This window comes from Meriones unguiculatus, chromosome 3 (assembly GCF_030254825.1).
Source record: "Meriones unguiculatus strain TT.TT164.6M chromosome 3, Bangor_MerUng_6.1, whole genome shotgun sequence".
Taxonomy (NCBI): domain Eukaryota; kingdom Metazoa; phylum Chordata; class Mammalia; order Rodentia; family Muridae; genus Meriones; species Meriones unguiculatus.
Window position 1 is genome coordinate 34,114,892 of NC_083351.1, and position 13,431 is coordinate 34,128,322.

At 40.3% G+C, this 13,431-nt stretch overlaps 1 protein-coding gene across 1 annotated transcript; it reads right to left on the minus strand.

Moving 5' to 3' along the window:
* Window positions 1-468: 468 nt before the first annotated feature.
* Window positions 469-8,205, minus strand: LOC110565460 (protein-lysine methyltransferase METTL21E). Its single transcript, XM_021663147.1, has 4 exons — window positions 8,151-8,205; window positions 6,475-6,641; window positions 5,664-5,781; window positions 469-872 (listed from the first exon to the last, which is right to left on the minus strand). The coding sequence occupies exons 1-4, from the start codon at window positions 8,203-8,205 to the stop codon at window positions 469-471; spliced, it is 744 nt and encodes a 247-aa protein (XP_021518822.1).
* Between the last annotated feature and the right edge of the window lie 5,226 nt (window positions 8,206-13,431).

Sequence of the window (13,431 nt, forward strand, 5' to 3'; positions counted from 1 at the left end):
GTATAATGTAGGAAATCTAAATGTTAGGAAACTGAGGGCTTGGAGGTTTAGGAGGGAGTAAATATTGCCCAGCATTGTGTTCTAGGTTAACTAAAAACCCAGTCTCTGTGTGGTGGTTTGGTTATACAGCTGCTGAGGATTAACAGCAGCGTTACCAGAAGGTAAAACAATAGTAAATATCAATAACCACCTACAACAGAATCTAGTTGAATGTTGCTGAAAGTTTGTGTAATTACGGAATTAGAGTGCTGAGCAGACACACTTAGGAACAAATTATCCTACAGATGCACCTGCTGTGTGTGTGTGTGTGTGTGTGTGTGTGTGTGTAAAAATCTTTGCCTACAATAAGGCAAGTTTAGAGTTACTTTTTATTCTCACAGTGGTGTGTGTGTGTGTGTGTGTGTGTGTGTGTTTTCTTTAAAGCAATATCTACTAAAAAATACCTTGACATGCTTAGGTCCTAATTCACTATGCACTCCTCCGATTTTTCTTCATAGCTTTGTACAACTTAATATTCAGGCTAGGGAAACTAGAAATTTCCTCCAGGTCAAACAGTTCCTTAAATCTATCTACAAATTTATTTTCTTTCTCCAGCCTGAATCTCATAACCCAGAGGATAGTGGTAGTGTCTCTGCAGAGATGGTCAAAGGTCATGAGAAGCTCCTCCAGGAAGGGATGGGCATAGACAACATCAGCCGCCAGGATGTAGTCGAAGTTATTAGAAGACCTTGGGAAGTTCCTATCTAAGGCTACTCCCCAGGATAACTCTTTAACCTGAGGCAAATGCTTGCATTTCATCTTGGTGTTTCTGGAAATATTATATTGCAGGTTTCCAAGTAATTCGGGTAAGTCTGTAGCAGTCACACGAGCACCTGTTTAAAAAAAAAAAAAAGGTTCATAGGAAAAGTGACCCTCTTGCAATGTCAGTCAGGTTTCAAGCCAATATGCACTCTGAGATTCTTCACAACTAGGCCCAAAGAAAAGGCACATACAGGACAGTGCTTTTCAGAATGGACACTAAATCACTTCTCTGCCCCTCTTAAAGAAACAAAAAAACAAAACAAAAAAAAAAAACAAAACAAAAAAAACAAAACAGGATCTCATGATATGATACTTCTGTGTCCTGCTGACCCCCTGGGCTTTGTCTAGCTCAACACTGTTGTTCTCTATTTAGCTATTACAGGCTAGGAAAAAAAAGAGCACCTCATGGCAATAATCCAAGGTCACTGATGAAGGCAGTACTTTCCAAAGAGTTGCAAGCCTCTGAATGCTTTGAAACTTGGTGAATGATATAGAGAAGTAACAAACTACCAACAATACACTGGCTAGTTTTCTGTCCTGTGGGCAGGTCTCTGGGGACATTTTCTTGACTCATGATTAATGAGGGAAGGCCCAGCCCACTGCAGATGGAGTCACCCCTAAGCAAGCTGAAGTGTCATGGAGACTGAAGAGGTCACCCTCTAACTAGACACAGCTCCTAGTGTAGGGAAGGGAACACCAACCCACCCACAAAAACTTCCACCCAATATTTACTCTGCCTACAAGATGTGCAGAGTCAAAAACAGAGCAGAGATTGAGGGAATGTCTAACCAATGCCTGGCCCAACCTGAAACTCACTTCATGGGAGACAGCTAAACCCTGACACCATTAACGATACTCTGCTGTGCTTATAGATGGGAGCCTAGCACAGCTGTCCTCTGAGTGGCTCCACCCAGCACCTGACGGAAACAGATGCAGAGACCCACAACCAAACATTGGATGGAGCGCAGGGAGCCTTGTGGAAGAGTAGAGAGAAGGATAGAAGGACTCAGAGGGGATGAAGCTCCACAAGAACACCAACAGAGCCAACTAACCAGGACCCAGGGAGATACTGTGGAGACTGAAAAACCAGCCAAGGACCATGCATGGACTAGACATAGGCCACCTACACAGATGTAGCCAATGGGCAGCTTGGTCCTCATATAGTTCCCTAGTAAGTGGATTGGGGGCTGACTCTGACACGGACTCTGTTGGATGCTTTTCAATCACTTTACCCTGGCAGGGCTACGTTGCCAGGCCATAGGGGAAGAGGGTGCACTCAGTCCTGATGCAACTTGATATGCTGAGGTGAGGGAGGCTCCCCTTCTCTGAGGAGTAGGTAAGGGGGAAGGAGAAAACAAAGAGTGAGGGTGGGACCAGGAGGAGAGGAGGGAGAGGGCTACAGACCAGGAGGCAAAATACATAAATAAAAATTAAAACATTTATCAAGTGTGTTTCCTAGTAAGGGGAACAGGAACTATTTCTGACATGAACTCAATGACTGGTTCCTTTCCGTCCCCCGCTCTCAGGGAGGATCAGCCTTGCTAGGCCACAGAGGAGGACATGGCAGCTAGTCCTGAAGATACCTGATAAGCTAGGGCCAGATGGAAGGGGAGGAGGACCTCCCCTAGCAGTGGACTTGGAAAGGGACAGGGAGGAGATGAGGGAGGGAGGGTGGTATTGGGAGGGAATGAGGGAGGGGGCTATGGCTGGGATACAAAGTAAATAACCTGCGATTAATATTAAAAAATAAAAATTAAAAAAATTAAATCTATTCATCTCAGGTGAAAGAAAAAAAAAAGAGAGAAAGAAATAAAAGAAAACAGGCTGAGCAAGCTGTGCCAACCAAAGCCAATAAATAGCATTCCTCCATGGCCTCTGCCTCAGTTCTTGCCTCCAGTTTTTTGCCTTGGGTTCCTGGTCCTTGACTGACCTGAGGGTTGTAGATGAAATGAGCCCTTTTCTCCCTAAGTTGTTTTTGGTCCTGGTGTTTCTCATGGCAACAGAAACCTAACTGGTATAAGCACCACAAAGAAGTACCTAGATTTCATCAGTCTCATCCTAGGTGAGAAATGACCCAAGACTTATAGGCGGATCACCCACTAATAAACACCACTGAAATGTGATGCTGGGAGACTTGTAAAGAACTGTAGTTACATAGAAATAAATGCAAAACATATGAAGAGACATGTAAGTCAAAAAAATGAAATATTCCAATACTCTGTGGAAGTGGTATTCTATGAATCATCCTTCCACCAAGAGTTGGCTGAAGAAAATAGAAAACTTTGTACAATCACTGTTTTAAATGTGTAAGACATCTGAAAAGAGGAGCCTACATACATGTTGATATTAGGAAATGACCTGATTCTTCCAACCCTGACAAAAGTTGATTTAAATTTTTTATTTTTTCCAACCATCTAATAAACATGACTATCATGACCAACAAGAGTCAGAAAGAAAAATTCTAAGCCTTTCATGAATATAAGTAATACTGGGTATTCTAGGATTGAACAGGGAGTGCTCATATGAGTAGAGAAAGGGAAAAAAACTTTTTTAAAATTAATCACATGGAAAGTAGCATGACATGTATATTTATGGCCAGTTTCCCCTTGCCTCCATCCAAAGCATAAATCTTCCTACCAGGAGATATTTATGTATACAGCCCTAAGCCAAAGGTCCTGGGTGGAGGACAGAAAGCTTATGGGAAGAAAGCAGAAACAGTTTCTGAGTTGTGAGCGAAGAGTAGTGCCCTTTTCATGAAGGACCTTGGCAGCAGCTAATTTCTAAAATATTTGGTTCGCAAAATGACCAGTAACAGAATCTGAAAATAACCTATAAATAAAGCTCATATTAAGCAAAGCCATAGATAGCATCAGACAATACAAACTAGGATAAGAAATGGGAAGCCACAACAGAATAAGAAGTCTAGGTGAACTCAGAACAAACCAGAACCATTCACCAATCTCATGCCAGATATCTCTTCACATCAACTGCAATGATATGAAAATTAAAAATAAAAGGAAAGTATACATGCCGTTGGTAGAAATATCAACCTTCATATCTTTTTTATTAATTACACTTTATTCACTTTGTATCCCCCCATAAACCCCTCCCCTCCTAATCCCACCTTCCCTCTCCCTTCTTCACGAATGCCCCTCCCCAAATCCACTGATAGGGGAGGTCCTTCTCTCCTTCCTTCTGATCTTAGTCTATCAGATCTCATCAGGAGTGGCTGCATTGTCATCTTCTGTGGCCTGGTAAGGCTGCTCCCCCCTCAGGGGGAGGTGATTAAAGAGCAGGCCGATCAGTTTATGTCAGAGGCAGTCCCTCTTCCCATTACTATGGAACCCACTTGGACACTGAGCTGCCATGGGCTACATCTGTGCAGGAGTTCTAGGTTATCTCCATGCCTGGTACTTGGTTGGAGTATGAGTCACTGGAAAGACCCCTCTGTTCAAATTTTCTGGTTTTGTTGCTCTCCTTGTGGAGTTCCTGTCCTCTCCAGATCTTACTATTTCCCTCTTCTTTCATAAGATTCCATGCAACAATTGGCCATAAGTCTTAATGTAGATAAATCTAATTTTCAACAAATCTTTTTAAAATCCCAAGGTAAGGAATACCTCTTGCCCATACTGTGTTAAAAGTACCCAGATACTGTATTTGTATCTAAAGACACAATCATTACCACTTTCAGGATACTGAACAAATGACGTTCATCTTTTTTATGTTTGTCTCAAGTTAAACAAATACACCGAAGAGATCAATTCTTTTTAACAGACCAAAGAGCTTTCCAAAACATAGACTCTGTCTGATCCTGAACCAGGAGGATTCAACAGATTTTTTAATAGAGTCCCCGAGTCTAACCATTCCAGGTGAAACAGCCTCCAGGCAGAGAAAAGTTTTAATTTCAGTATTGGGAAGGACTTTCAGGGTCTTGTATTTCTTCAGTGATTAGAAAGTTTTAAGTTACTAAATCTTAAATTCCTCTCAAGATTTTAAAGCTATAGGTTTGTTCTTCTGATGATAAAAAAAAAAAAAGTAAGATAGACTGGGGTCGTAAACTTCAGAGGGTGAAGCCAAATGAAAACAATGAAATGTAGAACAAAAATATTGGGCTAAACCACGGCAGCCATGCAGAGAGACAGTTTTGCACATTCAGATGGAAAAGATGCTGGTGAGAGACCTAGAGGTCATAAAATGAAGAATGGAAATGAAGAATCAAATTCAAAGACAAACCCCTAAAAATCAAAGCAGAGATACGAGTTGTGTGTGATTCTTAATACTCCTCCCCTATTTTAATAGGAGCACGTTCATAAAAGCCTAGCATTCTAGAACCCCCAAAGGAATCTAGCAGGATGACGAAGTTCACCCCCCACCCCCCCAGGCTAGGCTCCTTAGTTCACATTCCACGGGAAGATTTAAAGCTGCTTACGCAGAAAATTCTGGGAAGAAACCAGGAAAGAAATGTTAACCTTGGTAGAGTTCCTTGATGAAGTCTGTTTTAAATAATTAAGGAGTTACACATGGGCGGGAGAAGCTCATCAATGTCGCGTGCTGAGCGCTCATCCCTTTCTTCGAAGGTCTGAGATGGGGCCTCCCCGCAGCCCTAACAGGGCTCTTCCCGAATGGGGAAGTGAGTTCCCAGGAAGCAGAGCTCCATGCATGGGCAACTGGGCAGGAGAGGCCCTGAGTGGGCAGATGCCTCACTCATCCAAGTTCAGGACCCACTCAGGGTCAGGTGTGGAGTCACACAATCCTAGATCATAATACACTGGAAAGCAGAAGTGACTACTGATGTTTGGTCATTAGTTTTCTGACCAGCTCCATTTGATAAAAAAAAAAAAAAAAAAAACATACCTACTTACCAAGCAAACTTGCCACAATGGAGACAAGCCCTGTCCCAGCTCCAATTTCAATCACATTTTTATCAACCATGTTATATTGCTTGGCATGTGTTTCCAGGAAATAGCATAGAACAAGGGCCTAGGAAAATTGAGAGGAAAGGATGTTTGAAGCAATAATAGTAAAATTAAACCCCATAGATATTCTGATCTGAGCATGTGCACCTCTGGGTATGAGTAAATTCGTGGATGTTCATACAAATCATTCTAGAAAATTACCATCAGAAGTACTTCCCCTGAGCCCAACATTTTGGCTGGGTAGAAAAAGTCCTCATTGAAAAGAAAGGCAAAAATGAGTGAAACTACAGAGTGTCGTCGTTTAAAATCGACCATCTTTACATTTCTCACAATACTGGATGATTCCGAGTAACTTGTGAGGTTGTGATGGGAGTAGCTGTGGTCTACCACCCTTCATGAAGTCGCTCGTGAAGGAGTGGGTGTCTTTAGAAGTATCCTACTTGTGAGCTGCATATAGACATCCTTTATGCTTGTTTAATTCAAACAGAGCCAATAAAAATAAGAAATGAAAACATTTACTCTTTTCCTATCTCATAGTTATAAAAGCTGAAGACACCTACATTTTTATTTAGCCTACGAATGTCAATAAAGTCAGAAACAAATTTAATTGTTGGAAGCAAACTCTCAACACTCAATTTTAGTGTTGTCTAAGATCACAAAATAGAATCTTGCTACCTATTTCCTTCTTCCAAGTCGAAAAGAACAATAAATAAAACTGGGAAATAATTGGGTGCAGCAATTTTGTAAAAAATTATACCGAGGGCCAGACAAATGCACCGTAACAATCCTTGGCTTCGGTAATTCGAATCTCATGCCCAGCAAAGTGAAAGCCTTCCCAAGAAATAGTCGTTATCACAGTTGGAATAAAACTTCTTGCCATGATCTCTGCGACCACCTGCTTGTCATCACCATCTTCTCTGTTTTCTGAAAGAAAGAAAAAAAGAAAAAAAAAAGGCATGGCTTTAATCATGCTAAATGAAATAAGCCAGGCCCACAAGGGAAATATCACATGTTTTTTTCTAACATGAGGAATCTAGATTCAAGGTTTAATCAAGATTTTTTAATTCTCAGAAAAGACCACTGTGCCCAGATATTTTGGTATTGTTGCTCTCCTTGTGGAGTTCCTGTCCTCTCTGGGTCTTACTATCTCCCCTTTCTTTCATAAGATTCCCTGCACTCTGCTCAAAGATAGGTTATGAGTCTCAGCATCTGCTTTGATACACTGCTGGGTAGAGTCTTTCAGAGGCCTGCACAGATGTAGCCCATGGCAGCTCAGTATCCAAGTGAGTTGCCTAGTAATGGGAACAGGGACTGTCTCTAACATGAACTCAGTGGCTGGCTCTTTGACCACCTCCCCCTGAGGGGGGAGCAGCCTTGCCAGGCCACAGAGGAGGACAATGCAGCCAGTCCTGATGAGACCTGATAAGCTAGGGTCAGATGGAAGGGGAGGAGGACCTCCCCTATTAGTGGACTTGGAAAGAGGCATGGGAGGAGATGAGGGAGGGAGAGTGGGATTGGGAGGGAATGAGGGAGGGGTCTAAGGTGGAATACAAAGGGAATAAACTGTAATTAATATAAAAAATAAGTTTAAAAATGTAAAAAAAACTTTTTAAATTCCTAGGTTTTTAGATATGAAAGCAGAAAGCAGACTGTGTGGAAGGAGGAGGGGATAATGGGAATGGAAAAGAAAAAGGAATGAAAAGAAAAACCAATATTATATGTTACTTTTTATTTGTGGGGCTAAGATTTTAAAGCGTAAATGTGAGGCTGCTTGCAGATATGACAGGAAAGAAGTGTGTAGGAGGGGGCCAAGGAAGGGTGATGTGGGTGAGTGTGAATGAGAAGAGTACTGTGTAAGCATGCAAATACTATAAAGGAACCTATTTTTTAAAGATGTATTTATTATGTATACAATAATTTGTCTGCATTATGACATCACACCAGAAGAGGGCACTAGATCTCACTATAGATGGTTGTGAGCCACCATGTGGTTGCTGGGAATTGAACTCAGGAACTCTGGAAGAGCAGACAATGCTCTTAACTTCTGAGCCATCTCTCCAGCTCTAAGAAACCTTTTTTTTTATGCTTACAAAAATCATAAAACTATTTCAAGTCCTATAAAAAGTAAAATCCAGTGAAATACAGATATCCTGTAAGAAAAACACAGCCCTTCTCAATTCAAGGTACTATTGAATACCCACTGACATTAGACAAAATAAACTAGCAAACTGTTGAAATATCCTTCATGGGGACAGCAAGATGGCTCAGGTGGTAAAGGAGCTCGCTGCCAAGCTGAAGACTTAAATTCAATCTCTAGAACCTACACGATGGAAAAAAGAACTTATTCCCCACCCTTACTCTGTGCCATGTCCCCATCACTCCTACCCTTAAAAAAAAAATCATCCCTGCAAACCCAGCAGCGGAGAGCCCTACCCCATCCTCTGGGCACCCCATTCCCACTCGAGATCTCCAATTCCTGGAGGGCCATGGGGGCCATCTGGGGCAGACAGGTGAGACCTCTACACACAACCCCTGCATGTGCCATGTAGCTGAGCAAACACAGCAGTGGTGGGTGATGCCCTGCCCCCTGCATTCTTCATCTACTGAACCTCACCCCTACAAGCATTCCAGGAGGATGGCAGCCCCCAGGGACCACCAGGTCAGAATCCTCAGACCACAATTCCCTTGCCTTGTCTTCTCAAAAAGCCTATCAGGAGAGAACCCCACCCTACCCCTGAAAACCCCATTCCTGGCCCAGTGTGCAGCCCCCATCCACAGAGGCCCATAGTGGTCACCCAGGACAAACAAGTGAGACCTCCACATGCCAGCCCGCTACCTTAACCGGACCCCTGGGCAAACACAACAGGAGTAAGCCACACCCTCCCTCAAGCCTGCTCTATCTCATGGGTCACAGCCATACCTGTATTTCCAGAGACCTTGGGCCATCAGGGACCACCAGGTAAGAGTCACATCCCCACCCCAGCCAGTCCATCCCCCTAAAACACTCCCAACAGAGGTAAAACTGCACTTTCTCCCCAATGCTCCATATTCTGACCCATAACTCGCCTTCTATTACCTGAGGCCAATACCAGAGACAAGTAGAGGGCTAAAGGTCAGCATAAGAACACAAATATCAAGAGCCTGGGAAATATGACAACACCAGAACCCAACTATCATACTATAGAAAGCCCAGGATATCTTAACACAGTGGAGGAACCAAAAAAGAAAAAAGAAAAATAATGACCTTAAATCCAGTCTCATGAAGATGATAAAGGCTTTTACAGAAGAAATGAATAAATCCCTTAAAGAACTAGAGGAAAACACAATTAAATGGGTGAAGGAAAGGAATAAAACTGTCTAAGACTTGAAAATGGAAATAGAAGCAATAAAGAAAGCACAATCTAACAGATTCCTGGAGATGAAAAACTTAGGGAAGAGAACAGGAACAACAGATGCAAACATCACCAACAGAATCAACAAGATAGAAGAGAGAATCTCAGGTGTAGAAGATATGACAGAAAAATTTGATACATCAATCAAAGAAAATGTTAAAGCTAAAAATCTCCTGAAAGAAAACACCCAGGAATTGTGGGGCACTATGAAAAGACCTAACCTATGAATAAAATGAATAGAAGAAGGTGAAGAGTTTGAGCTTCAAGGACCAAAAGATATTTTCAACAAAAATCATAGAAAAAAAATTTCCCCAACCTAAAGAAAGAGATGCCTATAAACATACAAGAAGCCCACAGAACACCAATTAGACTGGACCAGAAAAGAAATCTTCCTACCACATAATAATCAAAACACTAAATCTACAGGACAAAAAAATAATAATATTAAAAACTGCAAGGGAATAAGCTCAAGTAACATATGAAGACAGACCTACACCTGACAACAGAGACTAAAAGCCAGAAGGGCCTGGCAGATGTCTTTCAAATCCTAAGAGAGCACAGATGTCATCTCAGACCACTATACTCAGCAAAACTCTCAAACACCATAGATGGATAAAACAAAAAAATTCTAAGACAAAACCAAATTTAAACAAATCCAGCCCTACAGAAAATACTAGGAGGATAACTCCACCCCAAGGAGGGTAACTACATAAAAAAAAAAAAAAAACAGGAAATAAATTATTCCACATCAGCAAAAACAAAAGAAGGGACGCACACATAAACACACATATGTACTAACACCACAAACATAAAAATAAGAGGAATTAACAATCTTTGGTCATTAATATCTCTCAACATCAATAGTCTTAGTTCACCAATAAAAAGACACAGGCTAACATAATGATTGTTAAAACATTATTTTTCTGCATACAAGAAACAAAGATAAACATTACCTCAGAGTAAACAGCTGGGAAAAGGTTTTCCAAGCAAATGGACACAAGAAGCAAGCTAGAGTAGCTATTCTAATGTCCAATAAAATAGTCTTTCAACCAAAATTAATCAAAAGATATGGGGAAGGGCACTTCATATTCATCAAAGCAAAAATTCACCAAGATAACATCTCAATTCTGAACATATATGCCCCAAATGTAAGGGCACCCACATTTATAAAAGAAACTTTACTAACTTAAACCACACATCGAATGCCACACTTTAATAGTAGGAGATTTCAAAACCCCTCTCTCAGTAATGGACAAGTCACCAAGTCAGAAACTAAACAGAGATATAATGAAACTAATCAATGTTATGAGACAATTGGACCTAACAGATATCTACAGAACATTCCATCCAAACACAAAAGAAAATACCTTCTTCTCAGCACAGAACCTTCTGCAGATTTGACCACATACTTGGACACAAAGCAAGCCTCAACAGATACAAGAAAATTGAAATAACGCCTTGTGTTCTATAAAGACCACCATGGATTAAAGCTGTTCTTCAACAACAACAGAAACAATAGAATATCTAAAAACTCACGGAAATTAAACAACTCTCTAGTCAATGACCACTGGGTCATGGAGGAAAGAAAGAAAGAAATTAAAGATTTTAGAATTCAATGAAAATGAAGGTACAACATACCCCCAACTTATGGGAAACAATGAAATCAGTGCTAAGAGAAAAGTTCATAGTACTTAGATCATACACTAACTTTTTTTTGAGACAAGATTTCTCTGTGTAGCTTTGGCTGTCCTGGACTTGCGTTGTAGACCAGGCTGTCCTTGAAATCCCAGAGATTCACTTGCCTCTGCCTCCCCTAAGGCTGAGATTACAGATGTGCACCACCGCGGCCAGCTGCCATACTAACAATTTAAAAGCACACCTGAAAGCTTTAGAACAAAAAGAAGCAAGCACACCCAAGAAGAGTAGATGGTAGGAAATAATCAAACTCAGCGCAAAAGCAATAAAGTAGAAACAAAGAGTACAATACAAAGAATCAAAAAACCAAGAGCTGTTTGTTTGTTTTTGTTTGTTTGTTTGTTTGTTTTTGAGAAAAAAAACAAGATAGACAAACCCCTCCCTAGCTAAACTAACTAAAAGGCAAAAAGAAAGTATCCACATTAGCAAAAATCAGAAATGAAAAGGGGCACATAACAACAGATAAAGGAAATCTAAAGAATCATTAGATCTTACTTCAAAAACCTGTATGTCAAAATATCGGAAAATCTAAATGAAATGGATAATTTTCTTGAGAGATACCACTTACCAACATTAAGTCAAGATCAGGTAAACAATATAAATAGACCTATAACCTCTAAGAAAATAGAAGTAGTCATTAAAAGTCTCCCAACCAAAGAAAGCCCGGAGCCAGACAGTTTCAGTGCAGAATTCTACCAGGCTTTCAAAGAAGAGCTAATATAAAAATTTCTGAAACTATTCCACAAAATAGAAACAGAAAGAACATTGCCAAATTCACTCTGAGGCCACAGTCATCCTGATACCTACAAAAACCCAACAAAGAAAGAAAACTTCAGACCAATCTCCATTATGAACATTGATGCAAAATATTGAACAAAATACTCGCAAACCAAATCCAGGAACACATCGTCCATCATGATCAAGTAGGTTTCATCCCAGAGATGCAGGGATGGTTCAACATATGAAAATTCATCAATGTGATCCACCCTATAAACAATCTGAAAGAAAAAAAAAAAACACATGATCATCTCATTAGATGCTGAAAAGGCTTTTGACAAAATAAAACACCCCTTCACGTTTAAAGCTTGGAAAGATCAAGGACACAAGGTGCATACCTAAACATAATAAAGGCAATATACAGTAAGCCAAAAGCCAACATCAATTTAAATGCAATTGTACTAAAATCATGGACAAGACAAGGCTGCCCACTTTCTCTGTTTCTATTCAATATAGTACTTGAAGTTCTAGCTAGAGCAATAAGACAACTAAGGGAGATCATGGAAGATACAAATTGGAAAGAAAGAAATCAAAGTATCGCTATTCACAGATGATATGATAGTATACATAAGTGACCCCAAACATTCTACCAGAGAACTCTTACAGCTGATAAACACATTCAGCAAAGTGGCTAGATACTTAAAAAGAAAAAATCAGTAGCCCTCCTTTACACAAGAGTTAAACAGATTGAGAAAGAAATTAGGGGAAACACCCTTTATGATAGCCACAGATAATATAAAATATTTTGGTGTAACTCTAACCAAGCAAGTGAAAGACCTATATGACAAGAACTTCAAGTCTGTGGCAAAAGAAATAAAAAAAGATGCTAGAAAATAGAAAGATCTCTCATGCTCCTGGATCAGTAGGATTAACATAGTTTAAAGTTTCCATCTTACCAAAAGCAATCTACAGATGCAATGAAATTCCCAACATGATTCTTTACAGACATTGAAAGAGCAACAATCAACTTCACATGAAAAAAATAAAAGACCCAGGAGAGCTAAAATAATTCTGTACAATAAAAGAACTCCTGGAGGTAACACGATCCCTGATTTCAAGCTGTACTCCAGAGCAATAGTAATAAAGACTGCATGATATGGCACAGAAACAGAGAGGCTGACCAAAGGGATCAAACTGAAGATATACAAACAAACCCATATAGCTACAGGCACTTGGTTTTCGACAAACCATACAATGGAAAAAGCGGCAGTTTCAACAAATGGTGCTGCTCTAACTGGATGTCTACATGTTGAAAAAATGCAAATAGATCTATATCTAGCACCCTGCACAAAACTCAAGTCCAAGAAGATCAAAGACCCCAACATAAAACCAGATACACTCTATCTAATAGAAGAGAAAATGAGGAAAAGCCTGTGATTCATTGGCATAGGGACAACTTCCTGAACAAAACACCAACAGCTCAGGCTCTCTAAGATCAACAATTAACAAATAGGACCTCATGAAACTGAAAAGCTTCTGTAGAGCAAAGGACACTGTCAATAGAGCAAATGACAGGCTACTTATTGGAAAAAGATCTTCACCAATCCTACATCAGACAAAGGGCTAATATCCAAAGCATATTAAGAAATTATACAACAATAAACCAAATAATCCAATTAAAATATGGAGTATAGAGCTAAACAGAATTCTCAACAGAGGAATGAATCTTATAGGAGAAAACAAGTAACTGGACAGGAGCCTACCACTGAGGTCCTCTGAAAGTCTCTACCTAGCAGTATCAAAGCAGATACTGAGACTCATAACCAAACCTTCGGCAGAGTGCAGAGAATCATATGAAAGAAGGGGGAGTTAGTATGACCTGGAGAAGACAGGAGCTCCACATGGACCAA